The 25,254-nt window shown below is 40.4% G+C and overlaps 1 protein-coding gene across 2 annotated transcripts in view; it reads left to right on the forward strand.

The window, feature by feature from the left end:
* The first annotated feature begins 515 nt into the window (after positions 1 to 515).
* Positions 516 to 25,254, forward strand: part of USF3 (upstream transcription factor family member 3) — a 29,974-nt gene continuing 5,235 nt past the window's right edge. The window contains exons 1-7 of one of the 2 annotated variants that reach the window (XM_036243862.1): positions 516 to 566; positions 3,194 to 3,318; positions 4,523 to 4,587; positions 5,670 to 5,698; positions 7,658 to 7,740; positions 15,296 to 15,392; positions 18,436 to 24,944. In XM_036243862.1, coding sequence (XP_036099755.1) covers positions 4,541 to 4,587; positions 5,670 to 5,698; positions 7,658 to 7,740; positions 15,296 to 15,392; positions 18,436 to 24,914 — 6,735 coding nt within the window. In that variant the 5' untranslated portion in view covers positions 516 to 566; positions 3,194 to 3,318; positions 4,523 to 4,540 and the 3' untranslated portion in view covers positions 24,915 to 24,944. The remainder of the gene's footprint in view (positions 567 to 3,193; positions 3,319 to 4,522; positions 4,588 to 5,669; positions 5,699 to 7,657; positions 7,741 to 15,295; positions 15,393 to 18,435; positions 24,945 to 25,254) is intronic. The other variant, XM_036243863.1, reaches the window with a different exon arrangement.

Here is a 25,254-nt window from a genome sequence, read left to right on the forward strand (position 1 = left end):
GTTGGTTAGAGGTTATTCCAATATGCCAAGGTTGTGGGTTCAATACCTGGTCAAGGCACATACAAGAAACAAGCAATGAATGCATAGACAGCTGGAACAACAAAATCACTTTCTCTCTTTCTCAAAAAACATCTGATTTTAATGCAGGTGATCTGAAGACCACACTTTGAGAACTATTTGGTTTGACTGATTTTCAGAAATAATCCTTTCTTGCCATGAAAAATAATTCATAGATTACTAATGTAACATTTTGAAGTTGTTCTTTAAAAATTCATGGCACTATCAATGTAAGAGTGTCCAAACCTGCAAAGAATTTTTAATGAGATTATTTGAGCCAAACTGAGGACATGCCAGGAAGCAAGATCTCAAATGCTGTGGAGAATGACAGTTTTGCAGTTATTTTATACAATTGGAATTAAGGAGGGAATATCAGATTACATAAAGATGGGAGAAAGCAGGGCAGGGAGATCACTGGTTGGATTGCTGTATAGCTAACGAGACTGTCTTTCCTTTAGGGTGGTTATTCTTCAGAGGGGTCTGAAGGAGGATTTCCTGGCATTTCCCAGGTGTGTTAATCTAGATTCACAAGAACAATAGAGCTTGTCTAAGGCAAAGATAAACATTGTATAGGCATAGGGCATGACTACCCACATGACCTGCCCAGTTAGGAATTTATAATGAGATCACCCTGTGTAGTTACTTTCCCTTAGATTACAGAGCCCCTTTTTTTGTCCACAGCACTTTAAAAATTTTAAAGGATATATTTGTGTATAGTTATATAAATATTGTATGAAAAGTGTCACTTCCTTATTAGAAGATTAATAAGTGGACAAGGATTTGTGACAATATTATATAGGTCCTTATTCCAATAAATTTTTAAAAAATTCTCATCCAAGGATATTTTCCCATTGATTTTTAGAGAGAGTAGAAGGAAGGGAAGGTGAGAAAAAAAATCCATGTGAGAGAGACACATCGATTGGTTGCCTTCTGCATGACCCCAACTGGGGCCGGGGATTGAACCTACAACCCAGGTATATACTCCTAATCGGAATTGAACCCACAGCCCTACCGTCCTCAAGCCAACACTCTAACCGCAGAGCCAAACCAGCCAGGGATAGATGTTCTTTTTTAATATCAAGAATGGAATTTTAACATCAGGAGGATTTGGACATGGAAATAACTTTGCATTAAATTAGATGTCATTGAATTGGTTAAAATGTGGTTTGAGATGGATATTTACAGTGATGTTTAGTAAACTAGATGTTTTAAATATGCCTTTTCCAGGTGAACTGCTGGCTTTCACCACGGTGCAATGAATGCATTTATTTATGTGATAGGCTTTTAGTGTCCTTTACTGTAAGATCCTAGGTGATCAGAAAATTAGAAGTTGTACTTCATGTTTCTTAATCGTAGCATGAATCTGCAGACTTTCAAAAGTGCTGCAGGAGAACAACTGGAACTTGATACTAATGACCAAATGTTGACTCATGGGTATGAGGCAAATCTGATCTTACTGGTTTATAGATCAAATTATGTGGTCAGCTGTCAGTTCACATCCCAAATAATCTCTCCTACAATAAGATTAGAGATGCCTGAAATTTCACCACTTAAAGATATTTGCTTGTTTCCAAATTTTCCTGATAAGAATCATTTCGGGCACTTATTAAATTTCAGACCCCTCCCTGTATTAGAGATTGGAATTCCTTGCTTACAGACTGGTTCAGTGGGTCTGGAATGGGATGAGAATTTACTTGTATTTTTAACTAGTACCTTCTAATAATTCTTATCAGGAATGTTTAGGAAATACTGCCCTAAAGTGGAGCTAAGTTTATCAAACATTTTTTTTTTATTCTCACTCGGGGACATTTTTCCATTTTTTATTCGGATAGAGCTGGAGGGAGAGAGACAAAGAGAGAGAGAGGGAAACATCGATGTGAAAGGGACACATCGAGTGGTTGCCGCCCACACGCCCACAGGGCCAGGGCCAGGGACAAACTGCAACCGAGGTACATGCCCTTAGTGGGAACCGAACCGGGGCCTCTCCGGACCACAGGCCGACGCTCTAACTGCTGAGCCAAACCAGCCAGGGCAGTTTATCAAACATTTTTGTCCCCCACCGCTACCCCGCAAAAAAAAAGATGAAGAAGAAGGTGGAGAAGAAAAGAAAAAAAAAAAGCAAAATCACCTAGAGACCTTGCTGAAATTACACATTCCTGGACTCTACTCAGTGCTTCTCATTCCTCCAGGATGAAGCCCCCGAATCTTCATGTTTTTAGAGCTGTGTTACCTGAGAGAAAAGATGCATTTGATGTGAACCTTGAGAAGAGATTTATCTGCTAAGATGGACTCCCCATGCTCTACCAAAGGCCCAAATTTTATGAACAATAAGAGTCCAGTAGCCGTTTGCTGACAGGGGCTTCTCACGTACTCTGTATGCCGGGAAGAACTGCAGACTGAACTCTCTGCTTCCCATACTGTGTACTGCCGGGAAACCCTGGTTTAGTCCTTCTACCAGTGGACTGAGACCTGCACTGTCCAATCAGAACTGCACAGTTTGGATACTTCATTTACATAAAATGGACCTAATTGGGAACCTGTGTGGGAACTTTCACTATTGGAAAAAACAAACAAACAAACAAAAGGCCTCTCCTTTAACTTGGTGGAACACAATTTAAGTTGCTACCTGAATCTGTCTCCTGAGCTGCAGCTCTTTTTGCTCAAATAAATGCTTTTCTTTATTACAGCCTAAAATTAATTTTGGTTTATAGAGCTCATGCAATGCACAGATCTGAGTGCTGTCTTTCTGGTGTCACTGATTTGTGGAAGGTCCTTGAGTATAAGTTTTCAGTCACTCTGATGAAAGGAGGGGGGCAGGAATAGGAGGTTGAAGGAAAGATAATTTTAGAATTAAGGACAGATCTTAGTGTAAGAGCCAGGTGGAGGACAAGGAGAACCTGAAGGATAGTGAGCATACCTAAGAGAAATAAGAGAATCACCTGGGGACCAACCATCCAATAGCTGCAGCACTGCCTTCTTTGTTGGGTGGAACATGGATGGGTAAGCCATAGGAAAGTGACTTTTGAAAGCAGCTACATTTATTACCTTGCAAGTGAAAATCTGCCTGCATGCCATAGATCACCAGTTCTTGTTTTACATGCTGCTATAAACATTTATTGGTTTTTCTCTTGTGTAGTAAGAAGAAAACATAACTTATAGACCATCTTCTGGCAGAAGATGATAGATTTGGATCATAAACGGGAGGCGTTGGAAGCCAGGAATCAAAAGTGAAGAAATTCTGCAAGCCCTTGGGTGAGAAAGGTGATGGATTTATATATTCACCTGCCCCACATTGTCATTATATGGTTATCTAATGTGAGGGTGTTGCTTTTAGGCAGATATGTACCTTCACCAGTGTAAGGGAGAAGGTGGAATAAGCTGCTGAAAATGGGTTAAGCACACATTTCTCCTTAGGCTACTTCTGTCAGCAGATCCTGTCATCACCTTCTCGGCATTCACTTGTACTATTTCCCAGGACCCTTCGCCTCCTTCCCAGGCTAAAGCCTTAACCTGAAATACCTCATTAATATTGATAGCTAACATTTATTGAATTCTTACTGCTAGACACCATGCTGTTGTGCTCTCCCTGCATTCTTTCCTTTCTTGAAACAGCCCAATGATCTGGATACTGTGATTATGATCCATTTTGTAGATGAAAAATGTGAGGTTCCAAGAGGTTATATAACTTGCCCAGGACCTCCTCGCCAGGAAGTGGAAGAACCACAGTTTACAGTGGTGCTGACTTCCCATTCCATACTTGCTGCCTTCTTTCCCTCAGAGAGAAAACTGGGGAACCACACTTGCACGTCCTCCAGTGTACCAGACAGGCAGCCCGACTTGAAAGACCTTTTCGAGAGGTTGTCAGTTCCTTAAAAGCATTTAAGTTTTCATTACAGAATATTTGAAAATCAGAGAAGAGAAAGAAATCACCTGTAATATTGCTGACCTTATATAACTATAATTATTTTAATGTATTTGCTTTCAGGCTTTTTTTGGTACATGTGTATATTTTTTGATTGTCACTTTTGTTTGTTCTGTGTTCAGAGAGGGGGTTTGTTCTAGTTTAAAGTTTGTATCACGAGCAAACAGTATCATGAACAAAAAACATACATTCCCAACTCCAGTATGTTTTACCTGACTTTCCACGTCTTGCTCAATCCACATCCCCTTTAAGCTTTTCTTGATTTTCAAACCCATAACACTGTTTCTCTACACTAATCTTCTCAAGCACTTTCTGGCTACACTTCACGTTTGATGATCATCTTGTTCTCCATCTGCTAGATCTAACATTTTTGTCCTTTTTTCTTATACCCTTTTCCATCCCCAACACTTAATTCAGTGCTTTTTCCATGATGTCACTTATATTTTTTAACATTTGATATTTGAACCAAATTGCTATTAATCAGTTTTTCTGAGATACTGGAATGATTTTAAACTTTTTGGTGTGTCTTTCCATGCCTTGTAGATTCCTGTCACTGTAACCATGCCAGAAATGACAGAGAATGAGACTCCTACGAAAAAGCAGCACAGGTATGTAGCTACAGTGAAAAAAAAAAGTTTCAGAAGAAGCAGAATTAGTCCCTACTTTGTTAAATAGGTAGTCCTTAGGGAACTTTCATTTGGGTGCCTACAAAACCATTACTTTTCCAAAATATGTATGGATAAATAGAAATAGGTTTATGGAAAGGGGTACACAGTTAAAATTTACCTGTCCTTATTCTGCCAGCAGTATAACAAGTATAATACCAAATCTATTCTAAATGTTTAGTTTCTCCTGAAAATTTTACTTGCATACAGGATTAGTCTTTGTAAATCCTAAGTTCATTCAGGCTGAAGTCAGTTTGAATAGACATTTTGTGACATTAGAAACCATTAGTGCCAATATGCATATCAGTATAATATTATTTCTGGTTCTTTGTATAGCCCCCTTCTGAATTTCTAACATTTTGGCCAGTGTTTCTGTTTAAATTACATGGCCAATGCTTCCATTAATATTAAAATCACTGTTCTCGTTTCTTACTCAATAGCTGTTAGAGAATGTTAACATATTGAGTAATAGTACCTGAAAGGGAAAAATCAATGTTTTTAGTAAATTAGCTTTTAAGAAAATTTAAGGGGTTGGATAACCTAAGGCACATAACTGCCAAGGGTGGCTAAGATGCCCATTGCCAGTGCATGGGTGCTAGTGGCTGCCCTACTTCCCTCCCTGGGGATTTCCAGGTTCCTCTCTACTTGTCTCCTTTCACACTCACCCCACTTCAGCCCGGGTGCCAGGCAAATATCAGAAATCACCTACTTGGCACATCACTTTGAGAGTTGACTACCTCCTTAATTATAGTTTTCAAATAGTTTTCAGTGATTGTTTTACTTCCTGATAAATGGCCTGTGGGTATGGAAGAATAGAGAATTGTATTTACTTTCAGGAATTGTAGATTCTGAATTTATATCGCTATATCTACAGTTTTCATACCATAATATATATTAAGAAAATTTTTCTTCAGATGGTTTCTTATTGATGCAACAAATATAAATTCACAAAATTTATTTTTATGGTTCTTAAAATATAAAGTGAGAATGTTTTTTTATTATTTTCATGTTATTTTTTGTTTCAGAAAGAAAAACCGGGAGACACACAATGCAGGTAGAAACAACAATTTAAATTTTATTTGTTAACATTTTTGCATTCAAAATGAAATTATACTACAGTTGATTATAAGCTTTTATGCTACAACTATAGACTCATTATTCATTTGTTTTAGGAAAGTGTTTCTTTATTGTTTTTAATTGACAAAACACCCCTGCAGCTCATGAAGATGGCTTGCTTATCATCTTCTGATTTATTGTCTATTTAGATAATTTAAGGATTAATATACCCCTGGAGCTAGTGTTTTAAGTGATTTTACCCATTGAGTGATTTTAGTATTTTGAGTGATTCCAGATATACTTTTCCTAACTAGAATGAAGAGTATGTGTCTTTGCAGAAATTCCAGAGGGGGCTGGCTGCCTAGAGGAATAGGGAAGAGATGAGCAACAGGCTGTAGATCTTAAAGGTACTTGAAATGTGAACAGTCTTAAGTCAAGTTGTGGAGTTCTCAATTATAGGAAGACGTGTAGAAAATAAATATTTAATTTTATCTCAAACATGAAAATTATAGGCTAAAGCCAGATAAACATTTATAGAAGTAATTGTGCATCCATTTACAATTTGGTACATTTTATAACATTTATTTTGCCTCAGGGATTTCACTGAGATCTAAAAAAAATTTATAAGTTAATTCCTATTATCTGTATTATATGAATGATATCTTCCTTTCCCTGAGGAAAGGACCCTGGGGAAAATTTTATCTATGTAGAGATGAGTTGAACACTGGTGAATATTGCTATTTCCCAGAAGGAAATTTACTGCTTATGAATTCCCCTTTATCACTGTGGGTAAAGAGTCTTAATGTTTTGTGTGTTTTTTTTTTTTTTACCTCCGCACATTAAAAAATTTGCTCTCAGATAACAACAGATATTATTGTTAGAGTTGTTAGAGAATTCAGAAGAAAGGTGAACCATATTTTATTTTATTGCTTTTTTTTTTTTTTTTTGGCCATGTGAGTTAAATCTAATCTTTTTTGGCTATATGACCTAAATGTTTTATTGGAGTCAAATGTCACATGGTGCCATAAATATATTCTGATAGTAATTTATTGAGAGTGATTAGATATCATTGAAAAGGATGTCCTTATTGCTAGATTATAAAGCAAAAAGTCTATATTTTGCAAAGCAAGATCTACCTATGCCATAATCTGAAAGATCATTTTTTTAGAAGCACTGGAATCCTTTGTTAGACAGGAAGGTTGTAGAAAATTTTCCAACAGAAAATAGCCAAGACTAATGTTTCTACTAACAGTGTCTTGTAGAACTTATTTAGATAATTTCTTGTGTCCTCTTGATCCTTCTGTACAACTTTTAAAGTTGTAGCACATAAACCTGGAACATTTCCCTGTTCATTGAGACATTGTCAGTTACCCAGTTTCTTGGATGGGAAAAATTCTGTGTGGCCAAAGTGAACAGTCCATACCCCATAGAACCATAGAAAAGACCGAACCATTGCCTTTTCTTGTCTATGTTAATTTATAACTAATAGCTGTTTCTATTCCACAAATGTCCTCTAGTCACCCTAAAAGGTGTTTTAAGGTTCTGTAATCTGTTTAGAAAGGTCTCATTTGCCCATCTGCTATAAAGAGGCATATTTCTAGTAACTTAGTTTATAAGTGGGTTCTTGAAATTTGGTTATTCAAATCTCTAGTATGTACTTGAAATATAATATGATAATTGCCTAACGGCAGTGTAATATTAGCAGTTTCTATTTATAATTTGAATTTAGTTATTACAGATCTCATTCTTTAAAGTGCTAGCAAAAGTATTGCCTGTATCAGTTTCCATAACACTAGACTTAAAATATGGCAATCTTAGAAATCTTATTATAGTTAGTCTCAGTAGATACTATTTGATAAGATTTTCTTAGGTTTTTCTTTGCCTAAAATTTCTTTACCTAGGGAGAAAGAAGCAATTTGGCTGTAGGTTTGATAAATGGATTTTTTCCCCTCTCTAGTGGAGAGGCATAGGAAGAAAAAAATCAATGCTGGGATTAACAGAATAGGAGAACTGATCCCATGTTCCCCTGCGCTGAAGCAGGTAAGAAGTCCACTCATTTTTATTCATAACTTGTGAACAGATAATTCTCTGTTGTGTCTGTGCTCACAGTGATTATTTTTGTTCCCTGTGATGAAATGTTTTTTGGAGTTAATATTGCTTCATAATTTTTCATGTATCTGTGTTTAATTTTTCCCACACTTCTAACAGTCTTCTAGGACAGTTTTCTACATGATCATATGGACCATATCATTTCTAGATCTTTAACATCTTGAATTACTCAGTCCTATAATTACATTTATATATGTGCAGCTGTATTTACCAGGCATTTCTTTTCTTTTCTGCCAATCATGTTCTTTACTATCTTAAATGCTTACCTAGAATCTTCTAAGGATCTCTTCTTTATTTTGTTCTCTACGCCGTCAACCTCCACTTAAATCTCAGTTTACTAAAGATGACAGTTTTCCCTAATGAAGATAGTTCTTGTTTTCTTTTGATAATGAGGATAAAGTGTGCTCACTGAAAACAAAATAAAACAATAAAAATGGAAACAATATGGAAAGCATAAAAAAGTTTAAAAAATAAATTGATATAGTGATATTTTAATCACTATTAAAAATGTCATTACACATCTCTCTAGACATTGCTTTATGATATATCTGTGTAGTTTTATAACCTGTTTGTATTTTCACTCAGTGGTACTTGGTTGTAGGTACCTATCCTCATGTGTTCTCCCAACATTTTAATGGTTATATAGTATTCCATTGTAATGGCGTATCATAATTTGTGTTAGATTTTTTTAATCTTTATTTTTATTGTTGGCACTATTACAGATGTCCCCATTTCCCTACCTTTGCGCATCTCCACCCAGCCCTCTGTTAGCCTTTTTAAATTAATTTTTTGTATTATAGTATCTCATGGTTTTTATTATCATTTCCCTGAATCTAAGGAGGTTTGAAACTAGTTTGAAAAGCTATTTTTTTTTTTTTTTTACATTTTAATTGAGTATTAGTATGTCCTCTTTCTATGTAGTGACTATTCTAGTTTTTGACCCATTTTTCTAGTGGGTTTTCTTTTTAAAAATTATTTATTTATTTATTTTATTCTCACCTGAGGACACTTTTGCATTCATTTTCAGATAGAGTGAGAGGGAGAGAGGGAGGAATAGAGAGAGAAACATCAACATGAGAGAGACGCATCGACTGGCTGCCAGCCCACACGACCCCAACTGGGGCCAGGGACAAACTGCAACCAAAGTACATGCCCTTAGCGGGAACCGAACCCAGGTCTCTCTGGACCATGGACCGACGCTTTAACAGCTGAGCCAAACTGGCCAGGGCGTCTCTTTAAAAATTTTTTAAATTAAATTTATTGGGGTGACACTGGTTAATGCAATTATATTTTTAATTAAATTCATATGTATAAACATTAATATATACATGCATAGCAAATAGCACTAAAAAGCTCAAAACAACAAACATTAGTCTCTGTCTGCTGCTTCCCAATTCTAATTAGCTCCTTAGAGGCAATCATCCTTAACTGCTTCTTCTGGTATTTACCTTTCTGTTCCAAAATAACATGCTTATATTACTCTGTCTTAGTTTCCATTTTATGTATTATCTGTTGGCTTCCTGTTGTGCTTTTCCTTTGGCTTTCCCTTGTCGAATCCTCCCAGTATAATTCTACTACAACTTTTCTTTTTTTAATCCTCACCATAGGTTATGTTTATTAATTTTATTTATTTTTTCAAACTTAAACTGGTTTTATTTATTTTATTATTTTATTTTTGTTTCAGATGTTTCTATGTTTATTAATTTTAGAGAGAGGAAGGGAGAGAGAGCGAGGCATCGATGTGAGAAAGAAACATAAATTGGTTGCCTCCTGGATGCTCCCCGATCAGGGATTGAACCCAAAACCTAGGTATGTGCCCTGACGGGAATAGAATCTGCTACCTTTTGGTGTACAGGATGATGCTCCAACCAACTGAGCCACCCAGCCAGGGCTGTACCACAGCTTTTGATTAAATTGGCATTTAGTTTTTATGTCATTAAGACGGTCTAAATATTGTTTATGGTTGAGCCAAGGAGAGTACTATATTGTTTCACTTCATATGTAATTTTTGTTTATTTGGAATTAATAGTTGTCTCATTGTTTTACATTTGCTTGATTTTCCATATACCTCTCTTTAATTTTTTCCACACTTCCAACTGTCTCTTGGTGCAGTTTCTCCATGGTCAAATGGACTACATAATTTCTATTTTCCCTTTGAGTCTTTACTTCTGGAACCCTCTACCCTTCCTTTTCAGTCTCTCAATTGGTCGGTGTCCTCCAGCTCTTCTGTTTTTAGTTTCAGCTGTCATATTTTTAATTTCTAAGAGTCTTTTTTTTTCTTATTCTTTTTGTTTCCTTTCATGCCACATGTTTGTTTCATGGAGACTATATTATCTCTTCCCTAAGAATGTTACAGGGTTTTTTAAAAAAAGTTTCTTCTATTTTCTGTGTTGACATTATTTTTCTTCTGATTTCCACCCTCCCCCCAACCTTTGTCTTGATGTTTTGTCTTTCTTTGTGGAGACTTTCCTGAAATGTTTAGTGATACTTAAGTTATTTTTCAATTTGAGAAAGAGGCATTAAAGAGCTGTTTGAGCCCAGGCTGGTTTGGCCTGCAGACCGGAGAGTCCTGGGTTTGGTTCCTGTTAAGGGCACATATCTTGGTTGCAGTTTGTACCGGCCCTGGTTGGGGTCATGTGGGTGGTGGGTGGCAACACTCGATGTGTCTCTCTCACATTGATGTTTCTCTTTCTCCCACCCACTCTTTCTGAAGATAAATGCAAAAAAAAAGTCCTCGAGTGAGGATAATAAAAAAAAGAAAAAGAGCTGATTGACTAGGCTTGTCTGATGGTGGCCCTGACTGTTAAGTAATTAGTTAGTAAAGTAGTGTTGCCGCAAAACTAAAAAATATCCGTATTTGTAGTTTTTGGTTTTTTTTTGTGGGTAGCTGTTAATTTAAAAAATTATTTTATTATTTTTTAAATCTTCACCCGAGGATATTTTTCCATTTATCTTCAGATAGAGTGGGAGGAAGAGAGAGAGAAAGAGAGAAACATTGATGTGAGAGAGACACATTGATTGGTTGCCTCCCGAATGATCCAAACCGGGGCCAGGGATGAACCGCAACTGAGGTATGTGCCCTTGGCCGGAATCAAACCTGGAACCCTTTGGTCTGTGGGCCGATGCTCTAAGTACTGAGCCAAACTGGCCAGGGTGCTATTTTTTTATTTTTTTTATTTTCCAGAACAGAATCTTTCAGCCCTGGACCTAGCGTGGGAACGGTGGGAAGAGTGTGAGGCTAGTTGCCATTATTCTGGAAGCTGGGTCCGAGAATTGAGTGCTCTAGGGTCTCAGGCTTTAGGAGGCAGAGTTTTACTTCACTCTTGTTTTTACCCATGTTCGCTTCTGTGCCAAGTGTCCCCGAGGCTGAAATTCTCTGGTTATATTTCACAGAAAACAAACTTGTCTCCTGTGGTTGGACAGAAAGGGGAAGTCATCCAGTTGCATGAACGTGTGGGGGTTGGTTCTTATTACTGCATAAGAAGAATCTTTCCACCAGTCCCCTCGGTTTAACCCCATACCTCTCACCTCACCTTCTGTGGTAGCTGGAGCTTCCCAGTCCTGAACCTCCAGGCTTTTGGAGGGAGGGCCAGATCATCTTGCTCACTTCTCAACACGGTCTTCCCTTGGGAAGGTCTCACTCTCTAGTTTCTTTTCATTCTCCCCCACAGGGTAGTATTTAGTTTTGCGTAAATGTAATTTTCACTCTTTTTTAAAAAAAGTACTTTCTGTTTCTTTAACAGAGTAACAAACTTAAGGGCAGATACTGTGTCTTCTGACTGTTTTTCTTCCTCCACAACTCAGTGTATAGTAGCTGCTCAGTAAATATTTGTGTTTGCCTAGTAAAATCTTATTTTCCTGCTTGCATTCCTATGAGTTTCTGTGAAAGGAAACCATAATCATTTTGCTTTGTTGGTGTCTTAGAATGTACAGTGGAAGTGACTGTTTGGCTCCCAGAAGCTGAAAGATTAAGATTTTCTTCACTGTTGCTACACATCCCCACCCCCCTTGGGAGCAGAGAGGCAGTAAGTGGGCACTATCAGGTTCTCCCTGTGTCTTGACTCTTAACTTAAGAAAGGACAATATCAGTTTTCTCTCTCGAAAGTGTTTCCCGGGTTACTTTGGGTCTTTTTTGGGACTCAATCTAAGGAGCCCAGAATTCTGTCTTGCTGAACCAAAGCCCTAAATCACAGATTCCTACATGAAAAGAGCTGTCTGGTAAAGTACTGGAGATATTTAAAACTGCACACGGGAGTAGAAGTTAAACAACTACTGCAACATTTTAAAAAATAATTTATTTTAAATTTCAATTGCAGTTGGCACTGCAACATTTTTAATAGCTGAAGAATAAAAAATTGAAATGCCTCTTATACAGCTTAAATATACATCAGTAATAGGCTGGTAAATAAAATTAATACAGCCTTCAGAAATTGTAATATAGCTATAGATATCTAAATGCTATATAGAAGTATCTCTACGATAAAAAGTAACTTCTATCTGAATTTAAAAATACGTGTGCACACACACACATTGGCATAGAATATTCTGGAAGGGTACACAAGTAACTTAACAGTGGTTGCCTCTGGAAAGGGGTCTGGAAGGTTAAAGCCAAAAGGAATGTTAATTTTCATTATATATCACTTCAGATTATTTACATTTATTTGCCATATGCACATAGTATATTTTTATTTTTATTTATCACAATTTTTTTTTCTTTATTGATTTTAGAGAGAGAGAGAGAGGGAGAGAGAGATAGAAACATCAATGAAAGAGAACATTGATTAGCTGCCTCCTACATGCCCCCCACTGGGGATTGGGCCCACAACCTGGTCATGTGCCCTGACCAGGAATTGAACCAGAGACCTCTTGGTACATGGGTTGACATTCCCCCACTGAGCCACACCAGCTGGGCTATTTTTTATTTTTAAAGTTGTTTATTAAGAATAAAGCATTGGCCCTGCCTGGTTTGGCTTAGCAGTTAGAGCATCGGTCCTCAGACCAAGGGGTTGCGGGTTTAATTCCCGTCAAGGGCACATACATGGGTTGCAGGTTTGTTCCCCGACCCTGGTAAGGGTTGTGTGGAAGGCAGCCAATTGATGTGTCTCTCTCACGTTGATGTTTTTTTTTCTCTCTCTCTCTTCCTCCCTCCCTTCCACTCTAACTGAAAATTCAATGGAAAACTGTCCTAGGATGAGGATGGGGGTGTGGGGGTGAGGATATAGAATTGCCCTGGAGCTGTCTGGGAAGAAAAGCTCCTTCTCTAGGCTTGAATCAAAAATTGTCAGTCATTTTGGCAATACTGGCTTGGATGCCCAAAGCTGCCTAAAGCTGTGGAGGAAAAGACGAGGAGAACTTTCAGAGAGAGGAAGAGAGAGAGAAAACATCAATGTGAGAAACATCTATGTGAGAGAGAAACATCGATCAGCTGCTCACACCCTGCCTGGAGATCAAACCTGCAACCTAGGGAAACCTGTATCAGCAATTCAGATATGGCATAAGTGAAGTCCATGTTCCAGAAAGTTCTTCCAAAACAAAGCAGTTGTCTGTGGAAGATAAAACCACAATGGTGCTGTGTAAACCCAAACTTTTACCTTTAAAATTTCCGACTTTGGAGAAACTGGAGAAAATGCAACAAGCAGCACAAGAAACAATTCACCTTGCCTGGCCGTTGTGGCTCAGTGGTTGAGCGTCGACCCATGCACCCAGAGGTTGCTGGTTCGATTCCTGGTCAGGGCACATGCTCACATTGTGAACCCAGCCTCCAGTGGGGGACGTGCAGAAGGTGGCCAATCGATGTTCTCGCTCATCGATGTTTCTATCTCTCTCTCCCTCTCCTTTCCTCTCTCTTGAATCACTAAAGAAAAAATATTAGGCTGATTCTGAAGACTCTGTCACGGGGGTGTTTGGAATCAGATGCCGGCCAGCTGATAAACGGCTCTTATTTGGACTTTAAAAAAAAAAAAGTTTGCCAACAAGAAATGGCAGAAAAGGAACAACAGTAAATAACTCACTAATAACTTAGCACCCTACCTTCCTCACTATTAACAGTAGCTGGAAAATAATCCACCTATATGCTGAAAGTATGTTAATAAAACTGATATTCATGTAGATAATGTAAAAATAGCCAAGACTAATGAAATTTGTATGGTGAATTTAAACACTCTGTTTGTATTGAATATAAGATATTAAAAAGCTACCCCCCCACCACCACCCTCGCCAAAAAAAAAAAAAGTTGCCCTGGTCAGTGTGGCTCAGTTGAGAACTGAAAGGTCGCTGGTTCTATTCCTGGTCAGGGCAGTTGCCCAGGTTGTGGGCTCAGTTCCCGGTCAGGGTGCATGCAGGAGACAGCCGACCCATGTTTCTCTCTCTCACACATCAGTGTTTCGCTCTATCTCTAAAATAAATAAAAATATATTTAAAAATAAAAGAATAAAGCAATACTTTGACATAAAATACAATCTTTCAGAAAAGCTTAGGAAAGGAATATGTTGGGAGCATGACACCAAAACTCAATCAAGTGGCATTGTTTTCTCAACCTAATATTTGGAATAGTTTGTAGTTGTGGTTGACAGAGTAAAGAATGACATTATAATCTAAAATCTTTAAGTGGTTTTGAAGGCCCTCATTGGCCTCTTCTTCTACTATTCTTCTCTGTGTACTTTACTTTAGTCGGCTCACCCCTTACTGTTCCTCCGCACAGCAAACAGAGCCCTGCCTGAGGGCTTTGGCTCTTGCTGATCCTGCTGCCTGAACTCTCTCCCTCCAGATACCTATAAGCCATACCCTTTCTTGTACCTCCTTCAGGTTTGTGCCTAAGTGTCACCTTACAGAGAAGCCTTCATTTAGGGGCTGCTATAAGACAAATAACATAGCCTAGGTGGTTTAAACAACCAAAGTTTATTTCTCACAGTTCAGGAGGCTGGGAAGTCCAAGATCAAGTTGCTAGCCAGTTCGGTTCCTGGTGTAGGCTCTCTTCCTGCTTATGTCCTCACATGACACAGAGAGAGAGCAGTCACCTCTCTCATGATTTTTCTTCTAAGGGTGTCTTGTCTATTAGGGATCTACCCTCATGACCTAATTATCCCCCAAAGGCCCAACCTCCAGATACCATCACAGCAGGGGTTTGAGTTTCAAGGTGAATTGTAGGGGAACACAGACATTCAGTTCATACATAGAGTAATTTCTGCCATCTGTCTGGCCTCTCCTTACTTTGCTTTAGTTTTCTCCACAATACTTAGCAAAGATCAGGAACTTTTTCTGTTTTGTTTATTATATCCCTAGTGCCTAGGACAGAGCCTGACACCTACTACATACTCAGTAAATACTTAGTAAATGAAAGATGAACATAGAAGCTTTTGAATATGGTGCATTTAAAAAATTTAAAAGATACATATCACATAGGTGTGATAAAACCAATGCTTGAGGTTTCTTCTGGCAAGTTCTTACCTTTCAGTGAAACTTTTAAATGATTAATTTTCTTTGGCAGAGCAAGAATATGATCCTGGACCAAGCCTTTAAATATATAACAGAATTGAAAAGGCAAAATGATGAACTCCTGCTTAACGGAGGAAACAATGAACAAGGTAAATATTTTTTCTTACTTTTTTTCTTCTTCAATGTTCAGGACTTTGTGTCACAGTGCAACCTACGTTAGGATACAAAGGCTTTTTTGCCCACAGACGTCATTAAGACTGCGCGTTTATGGGTCTGGGAGAATAGTGTTGCAGATAAATTCGTATTAGTTTACCTCTTTTCTCCTTCTGTGAGCAATTCTAATCTTGCAGGCATACATGACTTTTATTTTGGACTTGTCTGTGTTTTTCATGTTTGCTTAACTCATGGTATAAATAATGCTGGATCTCCTTTATTCTAGTTGGATCTTCTAGCTAGGGGAAGCCCATACAAGGATATGGGGGGAATCCTGCTCAGTGTAACTTAAAAAGATAAAGATATGATAAAGATATGCCTGTGCCAAAGACCAAACACTCCATTCACATTGTTTATATTACATGTGACATATGCATCAGACTGCCTGATCATTGAATGATATTTGATCTTTAGATCAAGGTGAGTCTTTTTATGTTATCAAATTAGTTCTCCTTTTTCCACTTGAACTGAAGAATGAGTTTCCTTGTAACAACTGAAAAGAAAAATATCACACGCAAGTGTAAAGCTCAGAGTGGTAGGCCAGTTTGATTTGTCCTTTATTTATGGCTCTGACAAGAGCAGAGAGAAATTTCTGCAACAACTCAGAAGGTCACATTAAAAGGAGAGAAACAAAGGCAGAATTTGTGGAGGTGGGAGCCATGCTGGGTTGTGTTTATAAGAAGGGTGAAGGATATTGGAAAGCATATTCGAAAGGTCAGCCTGCAGAATTTCCTTGTTTACTTTCGGTTAGATAACAACTTATCCCCTCAGCTAGGTCAGCTGTTTTTCACAGCCCAGGCCCTGTTTATGATGCTGTCAGGTAGTGAGATACATAATATATGTTTGGTTACCATTCTGGGGCACCCCATAAAAGGGATGTTAAGGCTGGAATGATGTGTAGTCTTTTTTTAAAAAATGTTTTTCTTTATTGTTTAGAGAGGAAGGGAGATGGAAACATCGATGAGAGAGAACATCGATTGGCCGCCTCCTGCATGCCCCCCACTGCGGATCGGTCCCACAACCTGGGCATGTGCCCTGACCGGGAATCGAACCGGTGACCTCTTGGTGCATGGACTGATGCTCAACCAGTGAGCCACACCGACCGGGCAAGATGTGTAGACTTTTCTAGTGAGGGTTTTGGTTTCACAGCCCAGAGAATGAGGCAGTCAAGTTACCTTAGGGAAATGGGAAACTATTGAATAAACACAACTTGCATGGGGCTCAGGAAAAGCTGAACAGCCAGGTCGGGGGTTGGAGCAACGAGTGAGGCAGCTTCCATGTGACAGTTATCACCTATGTTGTCATCCTTTCTTTGGTTCTCTCTTTGTGCATCTGCTGTCTCTTCTTTTCATCTCCCAACATTTCCTTCACATACTCACCGTCCACATGACAGTCGAGAACAGTGGTCAGAGCAATGGCTGTGGGAGTCAGTCCCACCTGGGTTTGTGTTTCGGTTTCATTTGTCATTCTGTACCTCTCGTCAGTTACTTAATCTCTCCAAGTCTCAGTTTCCTTATCTTAAAATGAGGATAATCATAGCATCTGTCAGGTTGATTTTAGACACATTATGTAACTACGCTGAGCCTGTTTCTCACATCTGAAAATCGTGATGACGATAGGTAGTTCCCATCTCGTGGTTGTTATGAGAGTAAAAGGTAATTCTGGTAAAACACTTAAAGTCTGGGACAGAGTCAATGTTTGATAACTGTTATCTGTTATGGTTGTTATTGTTGTTGTTATTAAGTGAGACAATGAATGAAAAGTGCCAGGCATATAGTAAGTGTGCAATAAGTGAGAACAACCATTATTATTTGGTCCATAATAATTTTTAAATTTCTAATGTCTATGGCACATGGCATTTTTTTCTGTGTCTCCTAGTTTAGACATCTGAGGAAAATAATCTGCTAGTCTCAGCTCATCCTTGTCAGGATAGAACCGTTCATTTCAGGCACCTCAAAGGGCCTGGGCAGAGGGAGTAGGAGAGTACCCACCCCTGCGGCAAGGCAGGTAGGAATGGATGGGGTTACAGAGCATAAATAGCAGCAGCCCAGGCAGCCGTGTGTGTAAGATCCATGGGTGAGGCTGTCTCCCTTAGAAAGGAACAGGGTGTGACAGGCGTCTTCATTGCTCAGTAGCGCGCACACATCGGCCCTGCCAAGGAAGATGCGGGTGTCATCGTCGACGCTTTCCTCTGTGCTCTCCCACTTTCCTTCCTGCAGGTTCTGCTTGGTCTCTGTTGCTTCGAAGGGTTGATTAGAAACTAGTTTAAAGCCATTTATAAAATAGATGATCTGTTACCACCTTAAATGATGTTAGCTGTTGTAGCATTTAAATGCTGTTATATTGATATTCAGTGTTATTTTCCTAGTGTGTTACCATGATAACAGTGTGTCTCCCCTTGCTTTACTTTTGTAGCTTCCCTATCGGAAAGTTTTGAATTGGGGATTTTTTGCTTGTTTGTTTATTTGTGTTTTTTTTATCCTCACCTGAGGACATTTTTTCCCCATTTTTGTTCAGATAGAGTGGGAGGGAGAGAGAGGAAGAGAGAGAGAAAGAGAAACATTGACGTGAAAGAGACACATCAAGTGACTGTCTCCCACATGACCCCAACCAGGGCCAGGGACGAATTGCAACCAAGGTATGTGCCCTTGACTGGAATCGAACCCGTGACTCATTGGTCTGCGGGCTGACGCTCTAACCGCTGAGCCAGACCGGCCAGGGCATGAATTGGGAATTTTAAGATTTCTATATTATGAGTAATTTTTGACCTTTAAATATATATACTTTTAAAATATAGGATAGAGGTTTGAGATACCATTCTAAAAAGAAGAAAGCTTGTGTTAGGAAATAGCTGAAGATTTTCAATTGAAGTGTTTAGAGTGCTAGAGTGAGATTTCAGTAGTTTTAGTATAGTTCTTAAGTTATTGTAAATACTGACATTTACAGGTAATTGTTTAATTTTTATTTTTAATGTTATAGCTGAAGAAATTAAAAAGCTACGTAAACAACTGGAAGAAATTCAAAAAGAAAATGGCCGATATATTGAATTACTGAAAGCTAATGACATATGCTTATATGATGATCCCACAGTCCACTGGAAAGGAAATCTTAGAAACTCAAAGGTCTCTGTTGTTATTCCCAGTGACCAGGTTCAAAAAAATATCATTGTTTATTCCAATGGGAGTCAGCCTGGTGGAAACAGCCAGGGAACAGCTGTTCAGGGGATAACCTTTAATGTTGGTCATAATTTACAAAAGCAAACCGCCAATGTCGTGCCAGTACAGAGGACTTGCAATCTTGTGACTCCTGTGTCTATTTCTGGAGTTTACCCTCCTGAAAACAAGCCATGGCATCAGACCACAGTTTCTGCATTGGCTGCCAACCAGCCTGTTCCTCTTTGTCTTCCGGCTACCGTTCCTGCTCAAAATCTTCTCGAGCTTGCCACCTCCGAGAGCGAACCGAGTGTGCCTGGTGCCACTGGCAGCTCCCTGGTTGCTGTTCCCGCTGGGCCTGACGCTCACCAGCATCGTTCCTTGCACACAAGTGTAAATGATCAAAATTCTTCAGAAAATAAGAATGGGCAAGAAAACCCCAAATTGTTGAAGAAAACGGTCCCTTGTGCCACAAGCGTCCCCTCCAGCTCCTCAGCAACTGCCACTAAAGTGAACCATGGAGGCAAGTCCTGCCCGAGCATACAGGATTTCAGAAGCGATTTGCAGACTACCTTCGTTGTTTCAGTTACCACCACAGTCTGCTCCCAGCCTCCCAGATCCGCAGGGGATTCTTGTCCAGTGAGTGTCAGCAAGGGTGCAGACTCAGTAAGTGTTACCGCAGTGGTGGCCCCATCTGCCCCTGGAGGAGGGAAGACCACCACTCCTGTAAGCAGTCTTTCTGCAAACCCGTTGGGTAATGGTTGGACTCTTTCTTGTTCTTTGCCTTCTTCAACTGTTAGTGCTTCAGATTTGAAAAACATTAATAGCCTTACCCGGATTTCCTCAGCTGGAAACACGCAGACAACGTGGACTACTTTGCAACTGGCAGGAAACACTGTTCAGCCCTTAAGCCAGGCACCATCTTCTGTGACCCCAGTAGTAAATGAGTCTGGGACTAGCCCTACCATAACCATGCACAGTAGACAGGTGGCTGCAGGCGTCAACCTGAATAATTCCTTTCCAGCAGATGGGCAGCCAATTGAGCAAGTAGTTGTGACCTTGCCTTCCTGTCCATCTTTACCTATGCAGCCACTAATTGCCCAGCCACAAGTGAAATCTCAGCCCCCCCAAAATATCCTTCCATTGAATTCAGCAATGCAAGTGATTCAGATGGCTCAGCCAGTGGGGACAGCCGTTAACGCAACTCCAGCTAATCAAAATGTTATCATTCTTCAGCCACCCAGCACCACTCCATGCCCAACAGTGATGCGGGCAGAGGTTCCCAGCCAGACTGTAGGTCAACAGATAGTGATCATACAGGCAGCTAATCAGAATCCTTTGCCACTCCTCTCGGCTCCACCTCCTGGTTCAGTTCGACTCCCTGTCAATGGAGCCAATGCTATAATAGGGTCTAACTCCATGCAAAATGTTTCAACCCCACAGACTTTTGGTGGAAAGCATCTTGTCCACATACTACCAAGACCTTCATCTTTATCAACATCTAATTCAACACAAACTTTTTCTGTTACCATGTCGAATCAACAACAGCCTCAAACCATTTCTTTAAATGGACAGCTCTTTGCTTTGCAGCCTGTGATGTCTTCATCAGGAACTACAACCCAAAACCCTATGCAAATTATTCAACCAACCACCAGCGAAGATCCAAATACCAATGTTGCCCTGAATACATTTGGCGCTTTGGCTAGCCTCAATCAAAGCATATCACAGATGGCTGGGCAAAGCTGTGTACAATTGTCCATTAGCCAGCCTGCCAATCCTCAAACTGCTGCAAATAGTCAGACCACCCCAACTAACTGTGTTTCATTAACAGCAACTGTAGCATCTCCCATGACAGCAGATAATGCAGCCACACTACCCAGTATTTATAATCTAGTGACTACTCCCTCGGTAAACACTGTAGCTTGTTTGTCTAGCGTGAAGTCAAAACGGTTGAATAAGAAGCCAGGTGTCAAGAAACACGTATCAGCTAACAAGTCGGCATGCCCCCTGAATCCAGCCAGAGATGTGGGCAAGGCGGACTGCCCTGGCACCGAAGGTGCAGCAGAGCCACCCAGTCATGATGGACTGCTGGAAAGCCCCCCTCTTGTGTTGCCATCTGTCACTGTGTCCCAGGCAGAAAGTACTGTGAGTGTTTCTGGTTCACATTCTTTGGATGTTCTGAATTCGGAATCAGTGATACCTGAGTCTATACCCAAATCTAAGTCAGCAGAAGAGTCTAACTCACCCCCCCAAGAATCTGTAACAAGTGAACATTTTGCAGTGGCCCCAGCAAAATCCAAAGATTCTGCTCCCATAGTGCAACGAGAGTCATCTCAAGATAAGCCACCAACTAATTTGGCATTGTCAGATGCTGCCAAATCCTGGACTTCAGCCAATGTGTTAATTCCATCTCCAAATGATCCCCACGTTTTGGTTTCTCAGGTTTCTGGTTTGTCATCTACCACGAGCACTACAAGTACTGACTGTGTTTCTGAGGTAGAAATCATTGCTGAACCTTGCAGAGTTGAGCAAGATTCATCAGATAGAATGCAAACCACAGGTCTCTTAAAGGAGCAAGGTTTAACTGCATTGCTATCTGGTCTTGCTAAAGAAAAAGACCCTCAGAAATCATCTCTTTCAGTCCAGGTGGGCCATCCTGACTTTTCTTCAGAAAATTCTAAAATGGTTGATTCAAGTGTTGATTTACATCCCAAACAGGAGCTGTTACTGATGAGCAGCGATGACAGAGATCCAGGACAGCATCACTCCTGCATCCCCGATCAGGAGGTTATTCATGGCTCTTTGCTCACCAGCAGGCAGGCTGACTCTCCCATGTCAACCAGCTCTGGCAGTAGTCGTAGTTTCTCAGTTGCATCCATGCTTCCTGAAACAACTAGAGAGGATGTCACCAGCAATGTAACAACTAATACGTGTGACAGCTGTACCTTTGTAGAGCAAACTGATATAGTCGCTCTTGCAGCAAGAGCTATTTTTGACCAGGAGAACCTCGAGAAGGGAAGAGCTGGCACCCAGGCTGATATAAGGGAAGTTACTTCAAAGCCTTCCGAAGCACCATCTTTAGAGGGAGACCAGCCTTTCAAGACGCAGATCTCTAAAGAGAATGGCCCAGGTCAGGCAGAAGCAACACCAAATGAATTTAATTCTCAGGATTCAACTGAAGCATCTGTGGACAGGCCCCTTGAAAAACCAAGTTGTTCTGTAGGAATTAAAACATCAAATGCCTCTTTGCAGGTTTTGACTTCTCAGCCACCAAGCATCACCAGTTTAAGTGTGAATAATCTTATCCATCAGAGCAGCATCAGCCATCCTCTTGTCAGCTGTGCGGGATTATCCCAAACTTCAGAGCAAACACCTGTTTCTGCTACAGTCAACCTGACTGTTTCACCTGGTTCCTATGGCAGTCAGCCTCCTGGACCATCTCTGATGACTGAATATTCCCAAGAACAACTAAACACTGTGACTGGTACTGTACCAACTCCACAGATTCAAGAGCCACTCTTAAAGCCAAGTCAAGAAAGCCGTAAAGACTCTGCTAAGCGTGCTGTCCAAGATGACCTTCTACTGTCTTCAGCTAAACGTCAAAAGCATTGTCAACCGGCCCCCCTCAGGCTTGAAGGTATGTCACTGATGACCCGAACTCCAGACAGCATTTCTGATCAAACTCAAATGATGGTTAGTCAGATCCCTCCCAACTCTTCAAACTCAGTTGTGCCTATTAGCAACCCAGCACATGGAGATGGCCTTACACGATTATTTCCACCTAGTAATAACTTTGTGGCCCCTGCATTGAGGCAAACTGAAGTTCAGTGCGGTTCTCAGCCTTCAGTTGCTGAGCAGCAGCAAACCCAGGCCAGTCAACATCTACAGGCCCTGCAACAGCATGTTCCAGCTCAAGGAGTGTCTCACCTGCATAGTAACCATCTCTACTTAAAGCAACAGCAGCAGCAGCAGCAGCAGCAGCAGCAGCAGCAGCAGCAGCAAGCAGGGCAGTTACGAGAGAGGCATCACTTATATCAACTGCAGCATCACATACCTCATGCAGAGAGCTCTGTCCACTCTCAGTCCCATAATGTCCACCAACAGAGAACCCTGCAACAGGAAGTTCAGATGCAGAAGAAGAGGAATCTTGTTCAGGGCACTCAGGCGTCACAGCTTTCCTTACAACCGAAGCACCATGGGACTGACCAATCCCGACCCAAGAGTGGTCAGCCACATCCCCACCATCAGCAGATACAACAGCAGATGCAGCAACACTTTGGAAGCTCCCAGTCAGAGAAGAGTTGTGAAAACCCTTCAACTAGCCGGAACCACCAGAACCATCCCCAGAACCATCTCAATCAAGATATCTTGCACCAGCAGCAGGAGGTTGCAGGCAGGCAGCAAGGCTCAGGGGTTTCTTCTGAACATGTATCTGGGCATAACCCAATGCAGAGGCTCTTGACATCAAGAGGCATAGAGCAGCAGATGGTGTCCCAACCAAGTATTGTGACTAGACCTTCAGACATGACCTGTACTCCACACAGACCAGAGAGAAATAGAGTTTCAAGTTATTCTGCCGAAGCACTCATTGGAAAGACATCTTCTAATTCAGAGCAGAGAATGGGTATATCGATCCAGGGTTCTAGAGTTTCAGATCAGCTTGAAATGAGAAGTTATCTTGATGTACCGAGAAATAAGAGTTTGGCCATTCATAATATGCAGGGTCGCGTTGACCATACTGTTGCCTCAGACATCCGCCTTTCTGACTGTCAGACATTTAAACCAACTGGAGCCATTCAACAGCCTCAGAGTAATTTTGAAATACAATCTTCAAGAAATAATGAAATAGGTAACTCTGTATCATCATTGAGGACTATGCAGTCTCAGGCTTTTCGAATTAGTCAAAACCCTGGTCCACCACCAATTGACCGCCAAAAGAGATTACCTTATCCTCCGGTTCAGAGCATCCCAACAGCAAATGCTATCCCACCAAGGGACAGTGAAAACACATGTCATCAAAGTTTCATGCAGAGTCTGCTTGCCCCTCACCTTGGTGATCAGGTCATTGGGAGCCAGAGATCACTCTCAGAACGTCAGAGGAATGCACAGTGTGGTCCATCCTCTGCAATTGAATATAGTTGTCCTCCAACTCATGAAAGTGTCCATATTAGAAGAGAGAGTGAGAATCAGAATAGGGAAAGTTGTGACATGTCCCTAGGTGCAATTAACACCAGGAACAGCACCTTGAATATTCCCTTTTCAAGTTCTTCTTCCTCAGGAGATATTCAAGGTCGAAACACAAGTCCCAATGTTTCTGTACAGAAGTCCAATCCCATGAGGATTACTGACAGTCATGGGACCAAGGGCCACATGAACCCTCCAGTCACAACGAACATGCATGGTGTTGCAAGGCCCGCTTTGCCACATCTATCTGTGTCTCATGGAAATGCTGATCAAGGGCCTCCTGTACGTCAAACGAATTCTTCAGTTCCCCAGCGATCAAGGCATCCCTTGCAAGACAGCAGTGGTTCCAAAATTCGTCAGCCTGAAAGGAATCGTTCTGGAAACCAAAGGCATAGTAATGTCTTTGATCCAAGTCTTCCCCATCTTCCTCTATCTGCTAGTGGCAGTATGATTCTTGGACGCCAACAGCCCACTACAGAGAAGAGAGGAAGTATTGTTCGTTTCATGCCTGATAGCCCACAAGTACCTAATGATAATTCAGCACCTGACCAGCATACACTATCACAAAATTTTGGCTTTCCTTTTATTCCTGAGGGTGGCATGAATCCACCAATAAATGCTAATACTTCTTTCATTCCACAGGTTACTCAACCTAGTGCCACTCGAACTCCAGCTCTCATCCCTGTAGACCCCCAAAATACTCTACCTTCCTTCTATCCCTCATACTCTCCTGCTCACCCTACACTGTCCAATGATATTTCGATCCCCTATTTTTCTAATCAAATGTTCTCAAATCCTAGCACAGAGAAGGTAAACAGTGGAAGTTTAAATAACCGATTTGGATCAATTTTATCTCCTCCAAGACCTGTTGGTTTTGCTCAACCAAGTTTTCCTCTTCTCCCTGATATGCCACCAATGCATATGACCAACTCTCACTTATCCAATTTTAATATGACATCTTTGTTTCCAGAAATAGCTACAGCTCTTCCTGATGGCTCAGCAATGTCACCTTTGCTTACAATCGCAAACTCTTCTGCCTCTGACTCTTCCAAGCAGTCCTCAAACCGACCTGCCCACAACATAAGCCATATTTTAGGTCATGACTGCAGTTCAGCTGTTTAAATACTGATAGACTAAATGTAAATGTAACAGGTGAGATTACAAATGTATTTGTGTGTGCATGCACACATACATGCACATGGAGAGAGAGATTGTATGTGTGTATATGTCTTTGTGTTTATATAATCAATTTTCAGTTTTTTTCTGAGTATAGGGCATCTGTGTCAGAGATGATGTGAATACTGGGTTGTAAAAACAAATTATCTTTCATTTTTTAATTGCATGATGTGCTTTTTAAATTTTCCAAGGAGATTTGCATTTTCAAGTGATATGTATTGTTATATTCCCTAAATATTAATCAGCTGGAAGTTGGGGGAGATCATCTTAGCGTGTGTTGGATAGT

This window comes from Molossus molossus, unplaced genomic scaffold, assembly GCF_014108415.1.
Source record: "Molossus molossus isolate mMolMol1 unplaced genomic scaffold, mMolMol1.p scaffold_m16_p_5, whole genome shotgun sequence".
Classification (NCBI taxonomy): domain Eukaryota; kingdom Metazoa; phylum Chordata; class Mammalia; order Chiroptera; family Molossidae; genus Molossus; species Molossus molossus.